The 27,404-nt window shown below is 48.5% G+C and overlaps 1 protein-coding gene across 1 annotated transcript; it reads left to right on the top strand.

Moving 5' to 3' along the window:
* On the top strand, positions 1-26,731 carry LOC110283911 (solute carrier family 22 member 1). The gene is made up of 11 exons (XM_021149456.2): positions 1-595; positions 8,352-8,455; positions 8,886-9,040; positions 10,970-11,138; positions 12,641-12,755; positions 12,876-12,982; positions 15,760-15,974; positions 18,460-18,568; positions 23,068-23,180; positions 24,627-24,729; positions 26,517-26,731. Exons 1-11 carry the CDS (start codon positions 182-184, stop codon positions 26,581-26,583), a joined length of 1,671 nt encoding a protein of 556 aa, XP_021005115.2. The 5' UTR covers positions 1-181; the 3' UTR covers positions 26,584-26,731.
* The last annotated feature ends 673 nt before the right edge of the window (positions 26,732-27,404 follow it).

The raw sequence follows: 27,404 nt of genomic DNA, 5'->3' as shown, positions 1-27,404 counted from the left end.
CACACTGGTATCGCGGGGTAAAAGGTTGTTTCTGGTTGGTTGCCTTCCAGATGTATCAGGCTTGAACAGCAACTTGATTTCAAGCCACCGCAGTTCCAAGAACTTTAAATGAGACGCTGCACGAACCCCCAGTGGCAGTCCAGAGCAGGCCTGGCTGAGTTGGTGAGGGCCCTACCCAGCCATGCCCACCGTGGACGATGTCCTGGAGCATGTTGGAGAGTTTGGCTGGTTCCAGAAGCAAGCCTTCCTGTTGCTATGCCTGATCTCAGCTTCTTTAGCTCCCATCTACGTGGGCATCGTTTTCCTGGGCTTCACCCCCGACCACCACTGCCGGAGTCCTGGAGTGGCCGAGCTGAGCCAGCGGTGTGGCTGGAGCCCGGCAGAGGAGCTGAACTACACCGTGCCGGGCCTGGGGTCTGCGGGTGAGGCCTCCTTCATCAGCCAGTGCATGAGGTACGAGGTGGACTGGAACCAGAGCACCCTTGACTGTGTGGACCCACTGTCCAGCCTGGCTGCCAACAGGAGCCACTTGCCACTGAGCCCCTGCGAGCATGGCTGGGTGTACGACACTCCCGGCTCCTCCATCGTCACTGAGGTACTAATGGGTAATGTACACATTGAAAGCAAATCAGTGTCTTTCTGAGGCAGGAAGGAAAGGCCCAACTTCCTGTATGCTGAGAGGGAGCAGGCTGTGTGCCCTGGCCCTCTGTGTTTGTCTCACCAATTGATGACACTGAGGCATAGCTGCTATGTGGGGGACCTGGTTGGTTTGTTTTTTTAAGAATAGTTTACATTTACATATAAGTATATATGTATGTATATGCATGTGGGTATGTACATGTCATAGTGTGTATATGTGTGCCCGTGTGTGTGTGTGTGTGTGTGTGTGTGTTTATCATGGTCATAAAACAGCGTGTAGTTCTCTCCTTCCGCCCTCTGAATGCCAGGGACTAAACTCTGATCATCAGATTTGGCAGCAGGCACCTTGCCCTTCTGAGCGTCTCCCTGGCTCAAAGCATCACTTTCTGTCCTTTAACTGACCCATCCCAGAATCTACAGTCTTCCCTGTGTCCCTGTGCCTGCTTCCCTGTGGTTGGTGCGGTGGAATCCCCTCATCTCCTCAGGTGGTAACAGGTGGCCTAAACCCTGGCCAGAGAGATAGTATGAGAATTGCCTCAGCTTGCCCCATCAGACTATGTGACACCAGCCAGGCCTCCTATCAGCTGGATAGAGCTGGGTAGATGCCTCAGTTTCTCTGAGCCTTGACTTCTCTGTAGCAGGCAGTATTACAATATCTTCACCCTCTGTGTTTGTAAGGATCAGTTGAAAACCAGGAAGATGATCCTCAAACGTAAACACAATTACACTGTTGATGGCCTAGAGGTGCTGTGAAGATATCCAAGAGGACTGACCCCACCATTATGTCACCTATTTGTACACTTGGCTTTGAAAGTCTTTGTTTGTTCGTTTGTTTTTGTTTTTGTTTTGAGGCACTGTGGAGCCATGATTGGCCTGGACTCTCTTTGTTGATCAGGCTGGGCATGGATTTACAGAGATCTTCTGCCTCCCAGCCTGCTCGGGATTAAAGATTTTGCCACCATACCCAGAGACGGAGGGAGGGAGGGAGGGAGGGGCAGTTTCGTAGAAAGTGGCAATAGATGTTTACCCCCTTCACAGACTCTTCTGACCCTGTGGGAGGTTTGTCCCATGGACAGGCATCAGGCCCAGGCTCAGAAGCTGTGCTAGAAATATCTCGGCTGTGGCCAGGGCACAGCTCACCTGGGCCATGGTCCTCCCCCAGCCAGCCCCGCCCCCACACATGCACATAGGGTTTCTTAGGATCCCTTCCTTCTTTCTTCCCTTTTCCTTAAAGGTTTTAACGTCAATACCGTCAATACCGGTAGGGCTGCCTCTGGGAGGAAGCCCAGTGTCTCTTCCCCCTGGCCTGCTTCTGGTTACCTACAGAATGAGTGCTAGACGCCTCGATTTATAAGATATCCCATCTCAGACTTCTTCCAATGACAGACACCAAGTTAAGATGGCTTACCTGGCAGGGATGCTCTGCTGGGAAATCTAGCAGCCGACCAAAACTGTCTCCTTGGTCCTGGTATACCCTTTGTTTGGTTGGGCTCAGACTAGTCTCAAGTTCACTATGTAGGAAAAGAGGACCTTGACCTTTTGAGCCTCCTGCCTCTACTTCCTGAGTTCTTGGATTACATGTGTTTATGTACCATTGCATAGTTTATGCTGTCCTGGGACTAGAACCCAGGGCCTCATGTATACTAGGCAAATGCTCCACCAACTGAGTTATATTTCCCAGGCCCACCTGAGCTCTTTCTTGGCTGCCTTGTCATCTCCCATCTCTTGTGAAGCCTTCAAACCTATCACTAACTTGATTCAGAGCCACCCACCAGGCTTAGATGGGACTGTTCCTCTACTTAAACAAGACCATTTACACTGGGCAGTAGGGTAGAGTTGCTGTGAAATAAAGCATGCCCAGTTGAAGTTGAGATAAACAACAACTGTTTCTATGTAGCACAGGCTGGCCTCAAACTCACAATGACCCTTCTTGCCTCAGCCTCCCAAGTACTGGGAATTAAGGTATGAACTACCATACCTGAATAACATCTCTTTATATATAAATGACATTATATATATAATTGTATATTATCATATTATATAAATACAAATATTCAAGGGATGTAGTATAATAATTATTTTGCAATAAAATTGTGTAATAAAATTATATTATATATTATGTGACTTAAAAATCCTATGTAATATTTGTATTTTCAACATCAGTTATCAGAAGAAAATATCATATACTATCTGCAACCTGTTCATTAGCTCAGTCTGAGTGATATGAGATTCTATCTTAAAAAACAAAACAAAACAAAACAAAACAAAACAAAACAAAAAACCCACAAAGAGATAAAAAAGTAAAGTGATTTGAGAAACAGCATTCAACACAGACGTTGTAGGACCCAATGTAGGATGTAAGAGGCCCAGGTGGGGTTTATGGGTCATGTCTAATTGAAGGGTTCTGGCTTAGGGGAGTGGGATAGGAAGCTGGGGAGCCAGGGATGGAGGACAGAGGAAGTAGACATCTGGGCGGGTGTTGAGGTGATGCCCTGTAAGGTTGGGGTAGAGGGGAGGGGAGAGACTGAAAACGGCAGAAAGTGTCTTAGGAAGAATTGACTGTCCACACATGGGGAGGCTCGAGCTTGGTGAATATGTTGGCTTTTGTAGTGGTACATGGAGGGACAGTGGGGGCCTGGCTTTGGAAGAAAGAAAGAGCATTGTGCTGGGCTGAGTTTGAAAGCCAGTGTGGTATCCATCTGGAAGCATTCAAGGGTAATAAGAAGCACAGATGTGAGGGCTGGGAAAGGGCTCATTTGGTGAAGTACTGCACTGTGCAATCAAGAGACCCAGTGTGTACACACAAGATCTGCCTTCAGACATCCAGAACGCCTGTTAAAAGCCAGGTATGGTAGCACGTAGCTGTACCCCATTGCTCCTCTAGTGAGATGGGAAATGGAAAGAGTCCCTCAAACCTTGTGGGCCAGCTAGCTTGGTGCACATAAGGGTAAACGAACGCAGGGCTGGTGAGCTGGTTCAGCTGGTAGAGGTCCTCGCCACCAAGCCTGACCACCTGAGTGGTCATCTCCTGCAAGTTGTCCTCTGATGTACACACCCATGTACACACCCATGTACACACACACACACACACACACACTCACATCCCACAGTAAATAAAAGAAAAAAGAGACCCTCTCTTAAACAAAGTGGAGGGTAAGGCTAACACCCAAGATTGTCTTATGACTTTCAGATGTATACATAGCATGTGCGTACCTGTCGTCCCACACACGTGCACACACACCATACACATGGATACACACACACACACACACACACACACCCCAGCATACACACACAAACACATTTCACACACAAAAAAGAAAAATGAGGTGGAAATTGATAGAGGAAGACAATGTTCACCTCAGGCCTCTGTGCACATGCATGCACATGTGCACGCACACATGTGCACCCACACAACATGTGCATGTAAGGCGAGGCAGGAGGGCAGTGGAGACCGGTCTGGGCAGGTGCTACGTCCTATTTGTTTTTCCATTTCAACTGCTTTCAAACTCCCCTCGCTTCCCTTCTTCTCCCAAACCAGAGAGATCGGGAGCTAAGTGTAGTTACTCATTTCTGCAAAACTAATTTTTAACTCATCATTGCCTTGGACATTGGAACTTGCTTTAGGAAGGAAGGCAAGTGACCTTTGGTTAGGTCCCACCCCAAGACTGAGGGATCGGGATCATAAGGCTCCTTCGGGGAAGGAATAAGATGTTCCTTAACTTTTGCTGCCCTTCCATGCTCTGTGAGCCCCAGCTTCACCACAGCCCACATATCAGGCCAGAGAGCAGGTGGGGTTTATGGGTTGTAGGCATTGAGCAATAGAGAGCAGCCTTTGGACAGAGGTCAGCTAAGGTGGCCACGTTGGTACTTCCCAAACTTACTTGCATTTGTGATCCACTGAGGTAGAAGCGGTAGAGGATGGGTGTTTGAACAAGGGCCCTGGTGACTCTGATAAGGCAAACTGGGAAGGTTGATTTGTACACTGGAAAAGTCACCTAGCCCTGGGGCAACCCTAGCAGGCACAGCCTGGGAACCCCCATGCCCTCTATCCTTACCTTCTCTGTGGGCCAGGGCTTGCTGTAGGGGCACAAATGTGTCTAGGGTACAGTGGATGGGTGGAGTTTGGGAGCAGGGCCTCTAGATGTTGATACTGGAGAAGGCTTGGGGGAGTGTTGGTTCTCAGGGAGTGGGGGCAACACTGAGTCAAGACAAGCAGGCTTCCTCTGGCTATGGCATCTCTCTGGATCCACACGCAGCCCCAGGGCAGAGTGGTCATCTCCACCCTTGAGGAAGGGGATAGAACATCCTACAGCAATGATAACTTGCAAAGATCAGACTGAAAACCAACAGCGGGGGCTGGAGGTTAAGAGCACCGACTGCTCTTCCAGACGTCCTGAGTTCAATTCCCAGCAACTACATGGTGGCTCACAACCATCTGTAATGGGATCTAATGCCTTCTTCTGGTGTGTCTGAAGACAGTGACAGTGTACTCACATGCATACAAGAAAATAAATCTTAAAAAACAAAAACAGAACAAAACAAAAAACTAAAAGAAAAGAAAACTAACAGTGGCCAAGAGAAGATCACGCTGAGGCCTAGGGGCAGAAGTCCCATGGGCTTTCCATCCCCTGGTGGCTTTAGTGACAGACCGAACATTGTCATGGGACAGAGTGGACCTACAAAGTGACAACTGTGTGGATGAACATATAGGACGTTGGATGCCCAGGACACCCAGGATGGTCTGTCCCACTGTGTCCTACTGGCAGAGCACAGCTCAAGGAGAAACCTGGAGAACTTGGGCCTCAGAAGGACACGTTGAATGGGTCTGTGAAACACCCCATGTAGGTGTGTGTAAGATGTGATAGGCAGAGAGAATCCAAGAGACACTGTTCAGGGGCTCATCATCCCCCATAGTGACAGCAGGGTCTGGGCACAGGATGAGGGGCGGCAAGGTTGCTACTTCTTCCTGGAGTTGAGTGGCAATGTGAACCTTGTGAATCTTTCAGAAAAGCAAGGGGCTGTGTCACAGAATGAACGAGCCAGTCACAGCAACCTCAGCCAGTTGAGTGCAGTATCTCTAAGACTTGAAGTCTTTGAACCTGTGATAGGGCAAGGGCATAGCTCAAAGGCCAACTTTAGAATCACGGGATGAGCTTATAAGATCTTAGCATTTAAATTAAAATGGTTCATCATTTACCAGTTTCCTACTCGCCCCCCCCCCCCCCCCGGAGCTCACAGCAGCCCTGGAGGGACACAGCATGAATGCTTTCCACTGGGAAACTGGGGCCTCAAGTTGCTTGGTGATCCGATCCGTGCTCTCATACCTCAAAGTGTTGCTCCAGGCTGCTCAAGCCATGGCTCCACAGTGCAGAGCAGAAGGACAGAGAGGACAAGAGGGTAGAAAGAGCTGTGCCAACCCTAGGGAAGGCCAGAGGCCTTATTCAGCACTCAGTCTGACCAGTCTGCCTCCTTCAGCTCTCAAGAGACAGTGAGCCAGCTGTGCACAGGCACGAGCCCTGCTCAGAATGAGCCCTGTGCTTTGGGCCAGTGTAGAGGGCAAAACAGACCCTGTGCATACAGATAAGCACTGGAGAAGCCAGGAAAGTTAAACACAGCTGGGTTCTTCAGTGGGGGGGCCTGGGGCATGTAGCCGCTCTTCCCGGAATGCCGGGAAAGAGATGGTTTTACAAGCTGGTCATCCTTTGATGTCTGATGAGAAAAGGCCCTGCCTGCATCTTCCAGAATTCTTGTTTTTACTTATCCCAGACCCTTTCCCCTAAATCACTGTAACTGCTTTTATGGCCGTAAAGCCCATTCTTGTGAGTGATGTCACTTGTGTTTACAGCAGCCTAAGTGACTCTGTGTTATCTCTGGGCCCAGACAATTCAGACTCCTCCAGGCATTTTGTTTACCTCAGTCAAGCTCCCCAGACCCTAAATCTTGGGCACTATCTCTGAGTCAACAGTACCCATTCTTGTGAAAGAAGCCAGATGTACTTCATAAAGAGGCTCAGTGTAAACATGTCTTAAATTGTTGTACCCATGGGACTGAGTTAATTGTTATCTGAATACCTTTTTTATTTTTAAACCTCTGGTTACAATAAAATCAGGCTGCTTTCCATTCTTGTCTTTTTTTCCCCATTAATTAATTAATTAATTAATTTTACATCTGATTGCCGTTCCCCCTCCTGGTCCCCCTTCACACAGTCCCGCCTCCCCTCCTCCTCCCTCTTTTCTTCTGAGAGGGTGCCCCCTCCCCCTCCCCAACTGTTATCTCCCAACTCTGGCGCCACAAGTCTCTTCAGGGCTAGGCACATCCTCTCCCACTGAGGCCATACAAGGCAGCCCTATTAGGGGAATGGATTCCACAGACAGTCATCAGATTTAGGGACAGTCCCTATAGAAGAATTGGGGAAAAGACTGAGGGCCCTTGAAGGTGATAGAAACTCCACAGGAAGACCAACAAAGTCTTAACCTAGACCCCTGGGAGCTCTAGAGACTGAATCAACCAAAGAGCTTACATGGGCTAGACAGAGCATAAACCCCCATCCCCCACATATATCACAGATGGGCAGCTCAGTCTTTATGTGGGTCCCCCAACAACTGAGTTTCATTTTCCTCTTACCCCAATTGTTTGGGCTCCAGGGGAATCACCACAGGCCAGGAAGGCCCTTGCCGGGCCTTTCCCCTCCAGGCCTCTAAGCAGAAGTGCACATCTAGGGCTGTCTTTTGTCCCCTAATTCTTCCCCTAGCTCTTCACACGCAGGACTCCCCCCCCCCCCCCCATCTCTCACACCCACCCAGTGAAGCTCTCTGTGTCTTGCCTCAGCCTCAGCCTGGGCCTTCTGTTTTACTGCTTCGTTAGTACTAGAGCCCAGCTAAGGATGTAATATCTACAGCTCTGACAAACGAGACTGCTTTTCTTTTTGACATAGGGTCTTACAGAGGCCAGACTGGCCTTGAACTTACTTTGTAGCTGAGGAGAGATAACCCTGAAGTCCTGATCTTCCTGTCTCTACTTTCCTGTCTATACTAGTATCATAGCACAGGCCACCATGCTGGGTTTTGCATTTCCTTTGTTACACTTACTTTGCACGTGGTTGTGTTTCTTTGTGTGTGTGTGTGTCTGTCTGTGTTTGCACACAGGTGCTTGCCTATAGAGGCTAGAGGTTGGTCATGAGTGTCTTCCTCTAGCACCATTCATTTTATTTAGTGAGGCAGGGTCTGCCTTTGCATGTAGAGCTCTATATTTTGGCTAGCTTGGCTGCTCAGCAAGTCCCTGGGAACTGCGGGTCTCCTCTGCCCAGCATTAGGGCTACAGACATGCACTGCCACACCCAGCTCTTCCCGTGGGGGTTGGGGATCTGAACTCTGGTCTCCACACTTGCTCGCATTACCCCCTGAGCCATCTCCATGGGCCTTGGTTGTATTTCCCTATGGAGAGATGCCCTGGCAGCCACCACTCCTCTGAGCGCGTCGAGCGGTTCTTGCTCTCTTTAGAATGATGTTTTGTCTAATGACAGCCAGTAGCAACTGTCTTCACAGACAAAGGTTTTGGGGAGAAGCTGGGTGTGGCGGGGCTAGGCCCAGGCTGGTGTTTTAGACACAACTGATCCCGTCTGGGGAGATGAACTTCCATGTGGCAGGCTGGTGGAGGATGGAGTAGGCTTTCCCATGATTCTCAGCTGTGTTCTCTCTCCACTGCTTCAGTTTAACCTGGTGTGTGGAGACGCCTGGAAAGTGGACCTTTTTCAGTCCTGTGTGAACTTGGGCTTCTTCCTGGGCTCCCTGGTTGTGGGTTACATTGCAGACAGGTATGTGAAGGCGGTCCACTTGAGCCAGGCTTTGGAGAGTGGACAGGGATGAGGGGTGTGGCTGGCCAGGATCTATTGCAGAGGGTGGTACAGGCAAGATGTGACAGTTGGGGCTTCAGGCTGCTGTGGGACTGTCGGCTGGGAAGCTGGGCAGTTGTGCAAGGGGCATGCAGGGCTGAGAGAATCGAAATGTTATGCTTTGAGCAGGGAGGTAGCCATGGGGCATTTTGGTTTGCAAGCAGTCAGTCTCAGCTCTCTGTGGGCCTGGACTTATGCCAGAGGTAGGCGTTCCAACTTAGACATGTGGAGTTTGGAAATGTGTTTAACTGGTCTAGGAGATGCACAAGAAGGCTGTCAGGTAGGCGAGGGGGTATATGCATGCTTGACCCCAGATTCTTAATTCCTCCCATGTACCTCTCTGTCTCTGCAGGTTTGGCCGTAAGCTCTGCCTCCTGGTGACCACTCTGGTCACCTCCCTGTCTGGCGTGTTAACAGCGGTGGCCCCAGACTATACATCCATGTTGCTCTTTCGCCTTCTGCAAGGCATGGTCAGCAAAGGCAGCTGGGTGTCTGGCTACACTTTGAGTAATTATACAAGGGCTGGATGGGGCGGGTGTCCCTGGGTCCATGACGGATGGGGATGAGGGATGAGGTAGTGGTGGGGTACAGCGAGGTGAATCAAATGTAGACATGGATGTTTGTGGGGTCTAGGAAAGGAAAGCAGGAAAGAGAGGGGAGGGGGAGAGGGAGAGAGAACGAACTAGGGCTGTTATTGTGTAGGTATGAGATCTCTTTCTCTCATCTGTCATATTTGGCAAGGAGTGTGCAGGAAATGAGGTAGGTAGAAGACAATTTTAATATTGTAGAAAGAATTAATAACCGCCCCTGCCAACAACAACAACAACAACCGAGCCAGGCTACAGATATAACTGACTTGATAAAAACCTAGGAGGACATGAGATGTCCGTATATCCCATATGTGGGGACAAAAGGAGGTTCTGCCTTGAGAAATGACGCCTCACTAGTGAGGGTCAGGTAGTGAAGGCTAGCCCATGACACCTATATGTTGAGCAATGGATTAAGAAAGGCCGTTTGGGGTTGAATCCATATTCCAGGTCCGAGTAGCTGTAGGAGTTGGGACAAGACACATCGTCCCTCTGCCTTAGTATCTTAGAAATGTGTCGATTTCATCCTGTGGGTTGTTTTGAGAAGTAGGTGTGTTGCTGGGTATCCAGCTGACCTGGAGCAGTGCCAGGGATGTAACCCCCTCTGTGAATGTGGCTGGTGCTGCCTGTAGGCACAGTGGTAGGGGATGGGGCACTGAGGTAGATAAGATGTCCCTCTGCCTCTTTGGCTCTCAAGGCTATGAGAGGGGCCTACAGACAGATGCCAAAGTAGATTTAGCTGGATATGGTAGGAGTCTCAGAAGACCTCTGCCCCCTGATGCTTCTGTTGGTTTCATGGCACTCTGCTCTGTCCCCTCTTGCTCACTGGTGGCTTTTTCTCAGTCTCCTTCTTGACTACTTAATACAGCAGGACCTTAGGACATTGGGCTCCTACAACTCCAAGCTGGTTCCTCTGTGGATCTTCCTTGGTGATACACACCAGTCTCCTGCCAGCTGCTCAGGCCCACACACCCCATGACTCCACCACCACCTTGTATCCCCATATTCCTACAGTGAATCTTGTTACTGACTTTCATTTCAAAATATGCCCAGGCACCACATGGAGAGTGAGGTTCTCCTGGCGCTCTGCAAGCCCTAGGTATTCCTATTGTCCCCTAACTCAGCCTTACTCCTCTGCCTTTGCACCCAACTCTATCTATCACCTGACTCTCCGCACAGTCCCTTCACCAGACAAGTGTGGCATCCTGGCCACCAAACTACGCTCCTACTGTATCTGTGGGGCTAAGCTGCTCCCCTCCCCTGTGGCTCTGTCCCATCCACTCACTTCCCAATAATCCTGGGTACAACAGCGGTCCCTCTGCCTTGGAGCCACCAATTTCCCTCCCTTGCTATCTCATGTCTTTGTAATGGAGTCCCATTCTATGCCCCCCATTGGGAGGGAGCCACTTGCCTTCCAATGCCCAGAGCAGAGCCAGGTTCCCACAGGCATGCTAAGGTCCTTAGAGTTAAGAGCCAGAACTGTAAGAGAATTTTCTAACTCAGCTCGGAGTTTCTGTGAATATTCAGGGAGGAGACGCTTAGGCCTTGAAGTGTGGCAGGGGAGACATAAATAGCAAGCAAGAAGACAATAAGGGGAGTAGCAAGAGAAAACCTAGCGACAAACTGGCCAGGCAAACCTGGGGGCCCAGGGTGAGTGGCAACAGGCCTGGGAGAGGCCAGCAGTGTAGACTTTTATGAGAAGGAGAGGGGAAAAATGTACAGAAGCAGACAGGAGCAGAGGCGGGTGAGGTGAAGCCTGTGGTTAAAGAGAAGCAGGAATCGGGAGCAAGCCTCACTCTCAGTCTTTCTTCTCTGGGACGTCCCTTTGACCTCCATTTTTTTTTCTCAGTCACAGAGTTTGTCGGCTCTGGCTACAGGAGAACGACGGCCATCTTGTACCAGGTGGCCTTCACAGTGGGGCTAGTGGGGCTTGCTGGGGTGGCCTATGCCATTCCAGACTGGCGCTGGCTCCAGCTGGCAGTGTCCCTGCCCACCTTCCTCTTCTTGCTGTATTACTGGTAATAATGCTTTCCCTACCAGAGACTGGGTGGCTCTGAGTGACCTTTCTGCTCCATTCTGTGTCTGCTTGCAGGGCTGGACTCTGGGGTCACAGAGAGCTGTGTGCTGACCTTGGCCACTACACAGGCCACTGTCCAAGAGGCATGAATCTGCACTGTCACTCCTGCCTGCCCGGGGCTTACACATCTTCCTCTATCGTAGCTACGCATGTTATTCTTTTGATGTGCCCAGGGCTCCTTACAGTGCGGGCTGCATTGCTTACACAGAGCACCCCACCCTCAGATACAAGAATGATACCACAGGAAAGCCTGCAGGCAGACTGCCCATCTTGAAGGGTTTGCACCTTCTTCCAGAAACACAAGGCTGAGCCCACCACAGGGAGAATGGCCTCAGGGAGTCAGCCCTGCACCTGTATTTAACAGTGTGTTACCCAGAGGCCCTGGGAAACCTTGGAGATAGTCTTCATGAACGATCTAGCACAAAGATGACAGACAAGAGGATGCTTTACTGCCATGGCTGCCACATTCTGCAGTCCCCAGCGCCCCTTGAGCAACATTGCTTTAAGTCAGCTCACTTCTCTTTGTTGCCTGCTTTCCCTCCCTCCCCTCCCCCTTCCAGTCTCACTTCATGTTTCACAGTGTCTCCATTAACCAGGCTCTCCCCTGCCTGTCATCTAGCTACACAGCACAGCAGGCACTTGGTCTCAGTTAAGAGAGCTTACAAGCAAAGAGATAAGTGGCAGGGCTCTCCACTGGCAACCTTCTCTAGGGAAGATTCATACAGAGCCATTCTAGAACATGAACACCCCCAATGAAGTGTGTTTTGTTTGTTTGTTTGTACACAGAATTTCCCTGTATAGCTCTGGCTGTCCTGGAACTCCCTTAGTTGTAGACTAGGCTAGCATCAAACTCAGAGATCTGCCTGCGGTCTGCTTCCTGAGTGCTGGGATTAAAGGCATGTGCCACCACTGCCTTTAGTGTCAATCTTCACAAAGTATGTGCTTTGTGGGTTCGAGGGAATTAGCAAGGGCACAGCGCTAGACTGTCTGTGCATGGAAGAAGTCGCTGCAGGGAAAGGGCGGATTTTACTTCAAGGGACACTGAGCTAGATCCAGATTCTGCCTGGGAGCTGTTACCTGGGTGATGGATGGGGTCTAAGGAGCCTGTCTGCTCCCTGCAGAGTGAGAAGGTCCTTTCTGGTAGAAAGGACCCTGGCTATTTATGGATTTTAGCAGGAGACCATGCCTGAGTTGTGTAAGACCATGGCACTGGAGGCTCAGTCTCTGAGCTGCTATTTCCCAGTCCTGTGTGAGAAAGGCTCAGAGTGGACACAGTGATGTATGCCTATAATCCCAGCACTTTATTAACAAGCATCTCGGGGAATCACAGTCCTTGAGGATTTTGGACTGCTCTAAGCCATGCATCGAACGAATCACTCTTGCTAAGGGTTAGGTGGGGCAAATTCTTAGGAAAAGGCCCTGAAGTTATGAGCTTGTCTGCAGGTTTGTCCCAGAATCCCCCCGGTGGCTGTTGTCTCAGAAGAGAACCACTCAAGCGGTAAGGATAATGGAGCAAATTGCACAGAAGAACAGGAAGGTGCCCCCTGCTGACCTGAAGGTACTGAAATTTAAGGGTTCTCCTCTCTGTGGGGTTGGGGCATGATTTACATGGGGTCCCTCCTTGGAGGACTGTCATGTGCATACAGACCAGGTGTGGTGATGCCCGAGTCTCTCCCAGATGATCTGCCTTGAGGAAGATGCCTCAGAGAGGCAGAGTCCTTCGTTTGCAGACCTGTTCCGCACCCCCAACCTGAGGAAGCACACCCTCATCCTGATGTATCTATGGTGAGCATCCTCCCTGCACATCCTCTGGGGCTGCTGCTGTCCAAATGCTGGGTACCAATGAGCTCTTGCACTGAGAGGAGCTGAGCACAGTCCTGGCGTCTGAGTCTTCAAAAGGCCTTTCTGCTCCCTTGTTTTTAAGAACAGGTGAGAGATTTAATACTGAAAAAAGGTGAAGAAGCACAAAGAGTGTCTGAGGCTACCTCAATCTAAGCATCTGAGGCTAGCCCAGTTTAAGTGTCTTATCTTCTGGGCTGGGGTAGGGGAGAAGGTTCCAGTAGCTTAGTGCCTTTACATACTTTTCCTCAGATCTGAAAACCTTGTGACCCACTCTGGTTCTCATGCATCCTTAGTTCATGGGTAAGGACCTGGTAGCATGCAGATACACTTTTTCCCTATGCCTGCCAAGGGCAGTTTGCGGGCCCCTACCTGCTTTCATGAGGAAGAACTCTAGAATTCTACCTGTTACCCCAGGACATCAGATAGTTCTCAATACATGGCTGTCTTCGCAAAACAAACTGAGTCTTATGCTATTCCCTTAGTAGCTAAGACCAAGCTGCTGGGCTCTGGGCCTCCTCTCTTACACAGGAACTGCCCTGAACCCTGTTTGCTTTCCTTTGTTTAGTGGAACACAGAGGCAAGCTAGTAAGGTATTACCTGGCACATAGTAGGTCTGTGGTAAATGTTTACTTAATGAGTAATCATGGTTCCATGGATTCCTCTGACCTTTTTAGACATTGGGCTCCCCACTCTTTGGTTTCCTTCACCTCCTTCATTGAGGTCCTGTGCTCAGCCATGGGTGTTACAGCTGTCCACGTGGCTACCCTGTGTTTGACTCAGGAGTGTGTCTCCTCCACGTAGCACCCGTGACCCACTGCAGATGGGAACAGTAGCTTGCTCTGCTGTCCTGCCCAGGTTTCTCATCTGCATCGCAGACAGCCCCCCCCCCCCCACCCCCCAAGAAGGTGTCTCTAATTCCTAGCTCCCATCCCATGGCCCCTCAGTGAGCTCTATATAAACTTGGCCTCGAAAGTGTGGGAGGATCCGCGCGGTTTCTCGGGCGTACTTTCCATCCTGTGGGGAGCACTGAAAAGGGTCACCTCATGTTCCACGGCAGCCTGTGTCCACCCCACCTCCCTGGGGCTGCGCATGGCGAGGCGGTCGCGCTTTCTCAGACTATCCTGTGTTTTCCACTGGCTTCTGAACCCATCGGGAAGGCAGCTGTATTCTTTCTTGTGACCTACTTGGCCTCCTATGGCTCAGACCCAGGATGACTCCCACCATCTCTCTTCCACCCTCTCTACCTGCCTAGTGTGTGCGTCGTGCGTCTGTCTGTGTCCATGGAGGCCCAGGGTCAATATTAGATATCTTCTATCACTCTTCACCTTTATTTTTGAGGCAAAGTCTCTCACTGACCCTGGAGCTTGACACCTCATCTAGACTGCCTGGCCAGTTAAGCCTCCTGGATCTTCCTGTTTGTGCCGCCCCAGCTCCGAGGTTGCAGAGTGCACCCCATCGCACTGGCTTTTCACAATGGTGCCGAGGCCCTGCGCTTGTACAGAAAGCACTTTGCCAATGGAGCCGTCTCCCTAGCTCATACCTGCTTCTTCATTACCGCAACCCGGGGTGGGGGTGGGGGGCTGCTTCGACATCTTGGTCATGTGACCAGATGAGAGTACCTGTACCAGTCTGTGTCACAGGGAACTCATCGGTAGTGTGAGAAGCAGCACGCCTAGCTCACAGGAGTCTGGAAGCAAGTGAGACAATCTGTGTAAAGCTGTGGTGGACAACAGCGGCAGGGGTAGTTTAATATAGATGCAATTCCAGGTTTTGCCAAAAGATGGCAGCACTTATTCATTGACTGCTTGACCAGTTATACAGTTTTTTGTTTTTGTTTTGTTTTGTTTTGTTTTTCCCCTTAACTGGTGGTGTGGGATTGAAAGCCATTCTTCATGCTGGGGTGCTAGTTTCTTATGGATTAAAATCTTACCATTCTAGGCCAAGTTTTATGCAATAGTGGCAGTTTCCAAAGTAGTATCATTACCCCTTAATGACACGCAGGTCCCTTTAAGTTGGGACTTGAACAGCTGATTTAATGTCTTCATTGACTTGGCAACATGATGTTGCCAGGCTTTCCTGGAATATGGATAGGGTTGGTGTGGTGGGAGAAGAGAGAACATGAACAGTGCCTGACACATCAGCTCTGTGGAGCTAGAGACCTAGCTAGCTGGGGATCTTTGACTTGGGGAGGATGGCACTGATGGCCATGGTAATACCTTTGCTGTGTGACAGGAGCTACACTAGGCTCATTTGCCTGCTATCTCAGTAAATTTTCACAACAGAGAACTATCCTACAGGCCATCACTATCCCACCCACAGAGGAGAAGATACACAAAGTATACAAAGTAACCTGAAGCCAGGTCTTGTGCGCTAGCTTCTTGCCTACACCTGCTCTCTATTCCGTGGCCTGAATGAGTGTAAGAGATGACTCTGTGTGGGGCTCGGGGAAAGTCCCAGATACCTGAACTTGAAGCAATAGGAATATCCAGTTGCAATCTTTCCCTGTCTTCCTGTTTCAGAGATCCCAGGAGTAGGGGGAGGGGAGCTTTAAAAGTAGGCGTATTGGAGATGCCTGTGAGACACACTGTGGGGACACAATCAAGGATCCCAGTAGGGTACTCTTCATGTCACCCCAGGGTGTCTTGTACCATGTGACCTGTTCTGTTCAGCTAACTGGATTCCTTGGAGCTGGCTTGTGACTTGTCATCTCCTCTTTGCAGGTTCTCTTGTGCTGTGCTGTACCAGGGCCTCATCATGCATGTGGGGGCCACAGGGGCCAACCTCTACCTGGACTTCTTTTATTCTTCTCTAGTGGAATTCCCTGCGGCCTTTATCATCCTTGTCACCATTGACCGCATTGGCCGCATCTACCCAATAGCGGCATCAAATCTGGTGGCGGGGGCAGCCTGCCTCCTCATGATCTTTATCCCACATGGTAAGTTGTCTGGTTTCATCGCTTCTCAGGTGACCAAATTGTGGGGACAGTGTTGTAACCCTCTGATAAGCGTCTGGAACAAGAACAAAGGCAGGGTGTTTCCTTGGCTAGACTTGAAGCAGTTTTAGATTGAGGTATAGTAAACATATAACAAGCATGTTCTAAGTGAATGAATGACTCAATTTGTTAAGCATACAGATACCTGGGCTGCAGACTTCATGATCAATTCCACTGCTCTGCCAACCACCTTTCCTGACCTCTTGCCACAGATTAGCCCAGGAACATAAATAGAGCCGCCTTGCATGTACACCCCCCCCCACCCCAATTCCCCTGTTTCCACTATACCAGCGAGGCGTTTCTATGCTGTCATACGACTGTGTAGGCTACTGTTTTTCTTAATATTGTCTTACTCTTTATATGAACATCACACTGTGGGATGCCCTCCAGTGATCATTGCCTGTAGTGTTTGTCCACTGGGAGATCATTGCCACAGAGTCCTTCTTGGTGGACATGGGTCCTTTGTTCCCTTGGGGTCATGTCTGTGAGCACACCAGCAGAATCCACAGGGACATCCAAGCTTAGCTTCAGTGGATGCCTGACAGCTTTCCAAAGATGGGCCAGGCCACTTTCTGCTTCCTACAGTGACATGGGAGTGTTCCAGTTGCCCCACACCCTCTGTAGCTCTTTGTCCTGCAAGTCTTCAATGGCAGTCAGGTGGTGGGTGTGAGCACTGCCTCATGATTCTTACAACCCAAGACAAACACGTTGCGTAGAGGGTCCAGGCAAAGTTACTTGAGGTGGCTTTAATTTGAGCACATGCATTGCCTTTCGTGGTGGAAACTATAGATTCCTATGAAGGCAGGGGGGCTATCCCTCCTCCCCACACCCTTTTATTGCGCCTGCACTGTAAGCCTAATGAGTCGCTTTGGCAGTCTCTCATGCAGGGAGTTATGGGAAAGATCTGCACATCTTGGATTTTCTCGAGTTATCCTGGTCAGGACATGAAAGTTGTGTGTGTGTGTGTGTGTGTGTGTGTGTGTGTGTGTAAGGAAGTCTCTGTAGTGTCTCTGAAGTAAGACCCCCTCTCTTCTCCTTCATCTTCTTATTCCTAGAATCCCAACTAAGATTTTTAAACTGCATTGCATTGAGGCTGGGAAGGGGAGTGTAGAGGTTGGAGGCCTTTTTAAAAATTTCTTTATTTTTGATGGTCAGAGCTAGGGCATTGCTGATCCTAGGACCCTCCTGGCCTTAGCATCTCCACTGGCTCTCTCCTAGGCCCTCCTGCTGCAGTGGTCCTTTTTGGCCTCTATAAAGCATCTTAGGGCATTTCAGGCACTGGTGGGTTCTGGCGCCTCATCAGAAAGAGTAGAGTAAGTGCCTGCTGTGGGTTGACTCACAGAGAAGGGTGAGCATCGATTCCATCGGGATCAGGAGACCTTGCTAAACCTAAGTGGAATGGGACAGACCATGTGGGTGTCTGGGATAGGGCTACCCTTTACCTTAAAGGAACAGTTAACATCTGAGCACCGGGTGTTGGACAGTTAGGGGAGCAGGTGGCATAGGGCCCAGAGTTAGCTGGAGACACCAACTGTAGCCCAATATTGGGAGCAAAACACTGGTGGCTTTGGCAGGAGTGACTTAGCTAAACTTCTGTGTACGTGGATCTTTGACTGCCCCAGACTGAAGTACAGGATAGAGGTATCTGTCCTCTGAGGGCAAGGATGCCAGCAAGTTCCAGTGACCTAATTGGTATGGATCTTCCGTGGGCAGAGTAGTGGAGTTAAGATCATGTGTACCCACGGGCAAGAAGTCTCCATTCTCTTTGAGACATCACCAGTAAAGTCAGTGTCTGGGGACAGGGCCAAGATGACATGTGTGTAAATATATAGAGACTTTCTTAGGGAGGGCACCTGGCTCAGAGTCATGGGCGCTTGAGCTTTGGTGGCGAGGCAGGCCAAGCAATGCGTGATAAATCGCAGTACCCTCCCTCCATGTGCAAAACCTTCCTTTCTTTGCTTGGAAATGAAGTCTAGGTTGAGGCTTAGTTCAAGGGCTACACCACGCCACCTGTGCCTCAGGTCCCGAGCTAACAACATCATCCTGTGTAATAGCTACAAGCCAGAGTTTCATTGCTGTGGCCAAGCTGGGCATTCATGTTACCCCGACTCTCACAACTGCCTGCAAGCTGTGTAGATTCACTCCTCGGGGGCTCAGCAAGCGAAGGTGCAGAGAAATACATAGCTCATTTCTGTTCGGCACAGCTGGTGGAGGCAGACACTTCAGTATTTCTTCTGCACGATGGAACCTTCCAGAATATGTCATTAGAAAGTCCCTCAAGTCACTTGGGCATCCGTTTACTAAGTGAAGATATAGCCAAGTGAGGCTGTCAGTGGTCCTAACCAGCCCAGTCCAGTCAGTCTCCTCTGTCAGCTCCAGTTCATCCAGGGAGTGTTCTTGCTCCAACTGTCTTCTTGTTTCTTCCTAGAGCTGCATTGGTTGAATGTGACCCTCGCTTGTTTTGGCCGTATGGGAGCTACCATTGTGTTGCAGATGGTCTGCCTAGTGAACGCTGAGCTGTACCCTACATTCATCAGGTGAGGCCACAAATGGGTTAGACACTGAAATAGCCACCGGATAGCCAGGCAGAGAGCAACATTTCTTTCCTTTTCCTTTTCCTTTTCCTTTTTCTTTTTTCTTTTTATTGGATATTTTCTTTACTTACATTTCAAATGTTATCCCCTTTCCTGGTCACTCCGCCCTGGAAGCCCCCTATCCCATCCACCCTCCCCTGCTTCTATGAGGGTGTTCCTCCACCCACCCATTCACTCCCTCCTCTCCACCCTTGATTCCCCCACACTGGGGCATCTATCGAGCCTTCATAGGACCAAGGACCTCTCCTCCCATTGATGCCTGACAAGGCCATCCTCTGCTACATATGCAGTTGGAGCCATGTGTACGCCTTTGTTGATGGCTTAGTCCCTGGGAGCTCTGGGGGGTATGATTGGTTGATATTGTTGTTCTTCCTATGGGGTTGCAAACCTTCAGCTCCTTCAGTCCTTTCTCTAACTCCTCCATTGGGGTTCCCATGCTCAGTTCAATGGTTGGCTGTGAGCATCTGCCTCTGTATTTATCAGGCACTGGCAGGACCTCTCAGGAGACAGCCATATCAGGCTCCTTTCAGCATGCATTTCATGGCATCCACAATAGTGTCTGGGGTTGGTAACTGTATATGGGATGAATCCCCAGGTGGAGCAGTCTCTGGATGGCCTTTCCTTCAGTTTCTGCTCTACACTTTATTTCCATATTTGGAGAGCAACATTTCTAAGGCATCCCTGTAAGAAGCCTGCAAGCATGGGGCACTGTCCTGGGACAGAATTCTCGACAAAAGCAACTTAAGGAAGGAAACGTTTATTCTGGCTCATGGTTCAAGGAGGTCTATGATGGTTGGGAAAGTACAGTTTGTCAGCACGGGAGGCTGGTGAGCTGTTCACTCTGCCTCGGGGAGCCAGGAAGTAGAGACTAAGCAGGAAGTGAGGTCAGACTATAAAACCAAGGCCCCTCCTAGTGACTCGGTTCCTTGTTTGTAGAGAAATGATGAGTGAAGTGGTTTCCCTACTATTGGACCGTCTTTGCTGTTGTTGGGTTGTGGTTCTTTATATTATATTCTGCATATCAGGCCCTCATCAGATGCTGGGCCTGTATGTAATCATCTTCCACTCAGAAGGGTGCCACTCTGTGGCCTGCAGCCCCAGTGAGCACAGGTTTTACATTTTCACATGGTCCAGCATCATTTTTCCTCCTGCCGTCCTGCTTTGGTATTGAAGAACTCTCTCTTCTCCCTTAAAGTCTCAGATTCAGAGAGTGAAAATGGCTCTTTCTGACATACAGCTTTGTGAGTTTGAGTGCTGTATGGGTCACACGCTCGTATACATTAACATGTATTATTCTTCAGCTTTTGGCTCTGTTTGCATAGTTTCGCTTTCTCCAGACCGTCAGCAAATGAAAGGCTGTGACATGTAGACTGTTGCTTGGCTTCTGCGACTGATTGTGATGGGCCGTGTTCACTTCACTGCACTTGTCAGTGCCTTGTCCTTTCCTGGAAAGTATTCTAGATGTGAGTGCTTAGTACCTGCTTCTCCATCCGTGGGTGAACCTAGCTGCCAGCATAGGGTGACAACAGGTCAGCTACTCCACACGTCCTAAAACCATTGAATGAACACATGTTTGAATCTGGTGAACAGAGGAATGGGATTGGAGGGTCACAGTTAGATGAGCATGTGTTTTTATTTTCAAGACAGGGTTTCTCTGTGAACTTTCTCTGTAGATCAGGCTGGCCTTGAACTTGGAGATCCACCTGTCTCTACCTTCCAAGTGTTGGGATTAAAGGTGTTCACCACCAGCAGTGGGCTGTGTTTAGTTTTATATTTATAAAAACGATTTTACCAAGATGCAGTACCTTTTTGCATCCTCCAGGCATATGTAGAGAATGCAGGTCAGTGTGTAGTGTAGCCACTTTGAGATCCTCCCGGGAGGTCAAAGCATCATGGTAGTTAGGCTTTTCCTAGCCCCAGATGATGTTCAGTGTCTGCACATGAGCTCATTGCCACCAGTATTCTAGGAACTTAGTTTCAGAGTTATATGTATCGTGTGTGTGTGTGTGTGTGTGTGTGTGTGTGTGTGTGTGTGTGTGTGTGAGTGCCTGCATGTGTGGTTTGTGTGAGTATATGTGCCTGTGTGTTTGTGTGAGTATGTGTGTGTGGTGTATACCAGTGCTTACATGTGTGATTTGTATGACTGTGTGAGGATATGTGTGTGTTAGATGTGTGTGTGTGCTTGTGTGTGTGTGTGTGTGAGAGAGAGAGAGAGAGAGAGAGAGAGAGCCTGCATGTGTGGTTTATATGAGTATGTGTGTTTGTGTGTATGTGTATAGGTGTGTATATGTGTTTGTGTGTGGAAGTCTGATCTCAACTTGCAGAAGGCTGTTCTCTCCTTCCACCTTCTCCTTCCTTAGTTCTTGGGGATTGAACTGAGGTCATCAGGCTTGGCAGCCTTGGTGACTTTACTGCTGACCCTTGTCTCCAGCCCCAAGCTCTAAACATGAAGTGAAGAAGATTTTAATTGTTAAAGCAACTACTTTATTTGACATTTTAAAAATGGCCATTATCATAACCTGCCCTGGGTTAGAATATGACTATTACCTTAAAATTTCCTCCCCATGAATAATGTATTTCTTCTTCATTTGTTCTTGTGAAAATGTCTTAGAAACATTCCAGCTCCCTAGTTTGTCTAACACCCGCAGCTTTCCGAGCCAGAAGACACAGATGATAGCGGCCTACTCTTGGCTTTCTTCTGCCAATTCCTTTATTAGAAGAACATGGTTTAGAATCTTGCTTGTAAAGAAATTGCTTGGTCTGAGCACAAGGAGATGAAGGAAAATTAAGGATACAGTATTTTCCCAGGCCTTCCAGGGAGGGCTACATAGTGAGACCCTTTCTCAAAAACCAAATCAAAACAAAACAAAATGAAACATCAAACCAAGAAAACAACAAAAAATTCAGAGAGATATAGATATAGATAGATAGATAGATAGATAGATAGATAGATAGATAGATAGATGATAGATAGATAGGATCTTCTATGTTTGTACTTTTTAGTCCAGAGTCTAAAAATGAAAGAGCCAGGACAAATAAGTCTACTGTCATAGTTACCAGATTCAAAGAAATGGCCTATCAAATGTGCTGTGTGTCACTGTGACAAAATATCTAAGATGATCAACTTTTAAGGAAAGGTCTGTCTTAACACCTTCTTTCGGAGGTTTCAGTCTATGTTCACTTGACCCTGTTGCTGTGGGCTTAGGACTTGAGATCTCAAGATAGCACAAAGCATTATGGCCAGAATGTGTGGCTAGAAAGAAAAACAGAGAGAAAGGACCAGAAAGGACTGGGGTCCTCATCTCCCACTTCAAGGCATTCTCCCGATAACCAACCTTCTTGCAATTAGGCCCTGCCTCCTAAAGCAGTGAGTCTCAACCTTCCTAGTGCTTGGACCCTTTAATGCAGTTCCTCATGTTGTGGTGACCTCCAATCATAAAATTATCTCATTACTAACTTATAAATATAATTTTGCTAATGTTATGAATTGTAGTATAAATATCTGATAGGCAGGATATCTGATAGATGACTCACAAAGGGGTTCATGACCCACAGGTTGAGAACTGCTTTCCTAATGGCTGCATCAGGCAGTGACCAACTGTGCAACACACAGGCTCATGCAAATGCTTTCCTAAATAATAACAGTTACCAAGCCTGGTCTCCCATGGAGGTGGCCCATTGTCTCCTTCCTGAATGACCCTTTCCACTGTGCATAGGATAATGAGCAGTCACAGAAAGTAGGAGAAGAAGCTGGATGGCCAGGAACAACCTCAAACCCAGTGCCTATGAACACACACACAGCCATGTGAGTCCCAGTATTAACAGTCAATTGAATCAAATGCATATAACAAAATGACAGGACAGTCATTTTGGCTGCCCATTACTCTGTAAGCACTCCTGATTCAAAGAAAGACTATTTGAACTACAGACCCTCAACTTATTCACAGGGATGTCTGTGCTGAGTAGTTCTCATCTTCACACTCTGGGCATCAGACTCATTTGGTGTTGATAACAGGCATTGGTATTTGGTATGAATCTGGGTCTTACTAAACTTAGCCACACAGAGATACTGTGTTCTCTTTCCAAGCGATAACATATCGCAGCCCTGGGACAGGAGTGGAGTGCAGCTGCAGTTTAAGTCTGAGAACACACGTGCTTGCTCATCTCCGTCAGTCTGTAGCCCTCCTTAGACTCCTTAGCCCTCTAGGAGTGAGGGCTAAGCATCTGAGAGTACAATTGCAGAGGTAGGCTGTATTTTTCAGCCGTCTGAACAGTGATCAGTCTGTACCCATCTCCACTCTAACCTGCTGCCTTCTCTCCGCACAGCTCTTCCTACTCCTATGGATTTGGGGGTCCTGGCTGATCTCGTGCCTGCTCTAGGATGCCGTTCACACCTTGAAGGTGAAGCAGGCATGTGATCTGTCTGGTCTCTGTCTTCCCAGGAATCTCGGGATGATGGTGTGCTCTGCCCTGTGTGACCTAGGTGGGATCTTCACCCCCTTCATGGTGTTCAGGCTGATGGAAGTTTGGCAAGCCCTGCCCCTCATTTTGTTTGGTAAGACTTCATGGTCTATTCTTTCTTTTCATCTGGTGGAGGGCAATTGTGTGAGCACTTGGCAGTTGCTTGTAGATCGAGTGTCAAGGGTGGGCTTCGACTGTCTCCTAGTTCATTCTATCTCGAATTTCAGGAACCAGTAAGATGCAATTCCCATGTAGTTGGCAGAGATTTTTGTCCTGTGGCTCCAGAATCAATCCATCATGCACTCCAATGGCTGATGATCTTTTGACATAATCTACTTTCTAATGCACTGGATGTCTGATTTGTAGGCCCTGAGTATGTCATTTCTGGGCTATGATTGTGTTGAATGACTACCCCTTTCTGAGTGTGGTGATACTCATCAATCATCCCAGCACACTGGAGGCTAAGAAAGGACAACCCCAGGACCAAGGGCCTACAAGGGCTGTGCACGAGACCCTGTCTCGGAGAGCCCAGTGGGGAGGGGCACAAAGAGACACGTGGGAACCAACAGTGTTCTGTGTCCTCTCTGCTGGTAAAGCTGGGCTGGGGAAAGAAGATGGAAATCCTGTTTCTGTCCCCAGACCTAGAGCAGGAGGGGTCCGAGACCTGCTTACCTGTCAGCAGAAGGATACATGTCTGCTTGTGGGAAGAGAAATGCCAGGCCTGGCACAGGCCAATGCATGGGAAAGGCAAAGGAGGGAGAAAGTTAGAGAGTGGATAGAAGAGAGAGGAAAGGGAAGAGAATAAGAGAGAGACAGAAAAGGAAGGAAGGAAGGGAGGGAGGGAGGAAGGAAGGAAGGAAGGAAGGAAGGAAGGAAGGAAGGAAGGAAGGAAGGAAGGAAGGAAGGATAGGAGGGAGGAAGGAAGGATAGGAGGGAGGGAGGGAGGGAGGGAGGGCAGGGGGGCAGAGGGAAGGAAGAGATAAAGAGAGAGTGATAAGACAGGTTTATCCATGCACAGGTTGGTCTTACTCTCTAGCCCTGCCTGCATCCCTATCTCTATAATTATGCACCTATGTATCTGTCATCTCTACATTTATTCGTGCCTATGCCTATCATCTATGTATGCTTTTTCTTTCACCTTTTTTGTATGTGTTTACCATCTGTTTGTGTATCTATCTCATTATTTACTACATCTTCCTATTTACCATCTATTTATTCGTCATCTATCGCCATCTGTCTGTCTATAATAACTTCTTAAAACCGATGTTTACGTTTTTCATGAGACACTCAACTTCAAATATCCTCTCATATTCAAATACCAGCTCCTTTGGAACCCTGCGCTTCTGTAGTGGCAAATACTGCCTTGCCTTACTCTTGCATTTCTCTAATTATTCGATTGCCTCCAGTTCTTTCCTAGATGTTTCTGATAACTTTCAAAGATAAGCAGCTCTCCTCCCTGCCCTCTGGCCCACTGCACTCATTTCTTTAAGGGACACAAGCCCGTTCTAATACACTTCCTTGGACTTTGTTTCATTTGTAGGGGTTTTGGGCCTGACTGCTGGGGCTGCAACCCTTCTACTTCCAGAGACCAAGGGTGTGGCTCTGCCTGAGACTATTGAAGAAGCAGAGAACCTGGGAAGGAGGTGAGGACAGTGGTGCCGGGAAGGGAGAGGGTGGCCGTATCTTCTGTAAAGGGTCACAGCATTGCAGCACATTCCCAGTTATCCCACCATAATGGCGGGGAGAGCTTTTCAGGTGTCTGTGAGCTTAGACTGACATTCAGAGATGCTGGGGATGGGATTGGAGCTCAGCCCCTGAATGTAAGGAAAGCAGAGAACCAGAGCCTACTTCTTAGTGTACAGTGACCCCACACTGCCTTAGGGATGCTGCATCAGGGGCAGTGGACAGTTAGAAACTTATGACACAGAAGAATAACAAAGGAATTTTGGGAAACGGAAGATTCTTTTTATTGATATTATTATTTTTTAAATAGTCTCTCTATGTCACCCTGGCTGGCCTCAAACTCATAGAGGCCCACCTGCCACTGCCTCCCGAGTGCTGGAATTAAAGGTGTGCAGCCATGCCCAGTGGTCCTTCCCTTTGACTTAGAAAGCAGGCCCAGGAACTAGTGTAAGCTCTGTCAGTGGTGTCCCCAGAACAAGCGCCCTCTGAACCTCACCATGAGACACTCTGGGGCTCTGAGCACCAGTTTAATCACGTGCATGGTTCCTGTTCGGTGATGACCTCCTTCTTTTGGTTGCAAGTGACAGGAACGTGCAGTTAATGTCCTGTCATCTGATTTATTAGTAGCACGTGCTCTCGTCCTTTAAAGCCTTTGTGGAACACTTCAGTCCATCCACTCCTGCCTGGAGGGGCTTGGGGGGGGGCTGTGCACTTTTGGTCTGAACCCTAATGTAGGCAGCCTTTGTTCTATCATTAGCTTAAAGACCATACCAAAAGCAGGATGAGAGCCGTACGTGCGAAGCCCTGTCTTTCTCTATTGCTGGCTCTCCTGCTCTCTCCATTTTGAGACACTCCTGCATTTTTTTCTTTTTGCAAACAAAACACCCCCCCTTTTTTTTATTTGTTGACAGCTTTATACATGTAAATAACATATCTTGATTCTATCCACTTGCAACTGTCCCCCAACTGTCCCCAGGTACTCTGTCCCCCAACACTTTCCCCAGGTACGCTGTCCCCCAACACCTCCCCCGGGTACTCTGAGGAAGTGGATGGCTGTTCTGCTCTGTACCACACCCACTAAATCCAACCAGTGCTGCCTGATGGAATCTTGACTGAGCTTATTGGCTTGATCTTGTATAGGGCTCATGTTGGTAACTATAGTTACGGTGAGCTCATGGGTGTGATGGCCATGTCCTGTCCAGGAGACAACATAACATAGCACCCGTCCCCACCCTCTGGCTTTTTCTTCTCTCTGCCCCATATTAGGCAGTGTTCCTCATCTTTCAACTTTGCAAATTTCATTGTCAAGATTGTTAAGTTGAGCGTGATGATTTTATTCCTGCCATTCCAATATTTGGGACACTGAGGCAGCCTAATCTATATAGTGACTTTGAGACCAGTGTTTCCTGTGAGTGACAGGCCAATAAGGGATAAAGGGATATATATATCCCAATATATATCAATATATATATATATATTGATAGTTTGTTTTGTTTTGTTTTGTTTGTTTGTTTTTGAGACAGGGTTTCTCTGTGTAGCCCTGGCTGTCCTGGAACTCACTCTGTAGACCAGGCTGGCCTCAAACTCAGAAATCCACCTGCCTCTGCCTCCCAAGTGCTGGGATTAAAGGCGTGCACCACTGCCATCTAGCCTGGCAAGGGCTGTATTACAAGACCCCTTCTCAAGAATCAGACAAGCAAGGTGTTGATTTTTGATTAATTTAAATTTTTATTTATGGTTGCTACAGGAAATCAAAGGCCAAAGAAAACACGATTTACCTTCAGGTCCAAACAGGCAAATCCCCACATACCTGACAGGGATGCTGTGTCAGGAGCTGAGTGGCAGAGAGGAAGAAGGACTCGCCACTTGGAAGATTCCTAGAAGCCTTTGCCTTCCCAGACACTTCTATATATTCACCAGGTTCCAAATGAATTACCAACCTTAAAGAATTTTCTGAAAGTCCATTGTCTTGTTTCTTTTGACTCCCCAGATGCCCCCATTGTCTGTAATTTGTCTGTCTGTCACTGGTACTCTTGGTGTGGATGTTCTCATGCCTTATAGCAATGGTTCTCAACGTGTGGGTCTTGACCCCCTCAAAACTGCCAGAAAACCCGGATATTACATTACAGTTCAGAGCTGGTGCAAAATTACAGTTATGAAGTAGCAATGGAAATAATTTTATGTTGAGAGGACCTCCACAACACGAGGAACTGTATTAAAGGGTTCCAGCATTAGGAAGGTTGAGAACCACCGCAGTGAGTACTACATTCATCTCGGGAGGAGAACATCTCTGTGCGTGTGAGTATTTACATTTCCGTACATATGATGGGCACAAACATGACCCATGTTCTCAGACCAGAATCACTATGACCACATCTCGCCCACCTAGGTTTTGGGACTATGTTATTCTGTATTAGACCAGGTTTTGTTTTTTAATTGGTGAGTCCAGAAAATGAACTTCCACATCTACTGTACAATATTACAGTGAAAAGCGATTCATTGTGTCTGGAAATTTGAGTGTGGGCATCACATGAGCTAACTAGACTGGGGGTTAAGAGGTTCAATAGGGTTTGGAGCTGGAGGTCATGTCTATGGTAGATAATACCAGTGACATTGGGTAGAGACCAAAGGCAGG

The sequence above is a fragment of the Mus caroli genome, unplaced genomic scaffold (genome assembly GCF_978045245.1).
Source record: "Mus caroli unplaced genomic scaffold, Mus_caroli_1 scaffold_18, whole genome shotgun sequence".
Lineage (NCBI taxonomy): Eukaryota > Metazoa > Chordata > Mammalia > Rodentia > Muridae > Mus > Mus caroli.
The sequence above is the reverse complement of the archived record's forward strand: the minus strand, read 5'-3'. Positions and strand labels throughout refer to the sequence as shown.

What these genes read in the sequence shown, in the direction of transcription:
- LOC110283911 (XM_021149456.2), top strand. Translation starts at nt 182, where the DNA reads ATGCCCACCGTGGACGATGTCCTGGAGCATGTTGGAGAGTTTGGCTGG. An exon ending in CTGTACCCTACATTCATCAG is followed by an intron (nt 18,569 to 23,067) that starts GTGAGGCCACAA and finishes CTGTCTTCCCAG; the next exon opens with GAATCTCGGGATGATGGTGT. An exon ending in CCTGCCCCTCATTTTGTTTG is followed by an intron (nt 23,181 to 24,626) that starts GTAAGACTTCAT and finishes TTTCATTTGTAG; the next exon opens with GGGTTTTGGGCCTGACTGCT.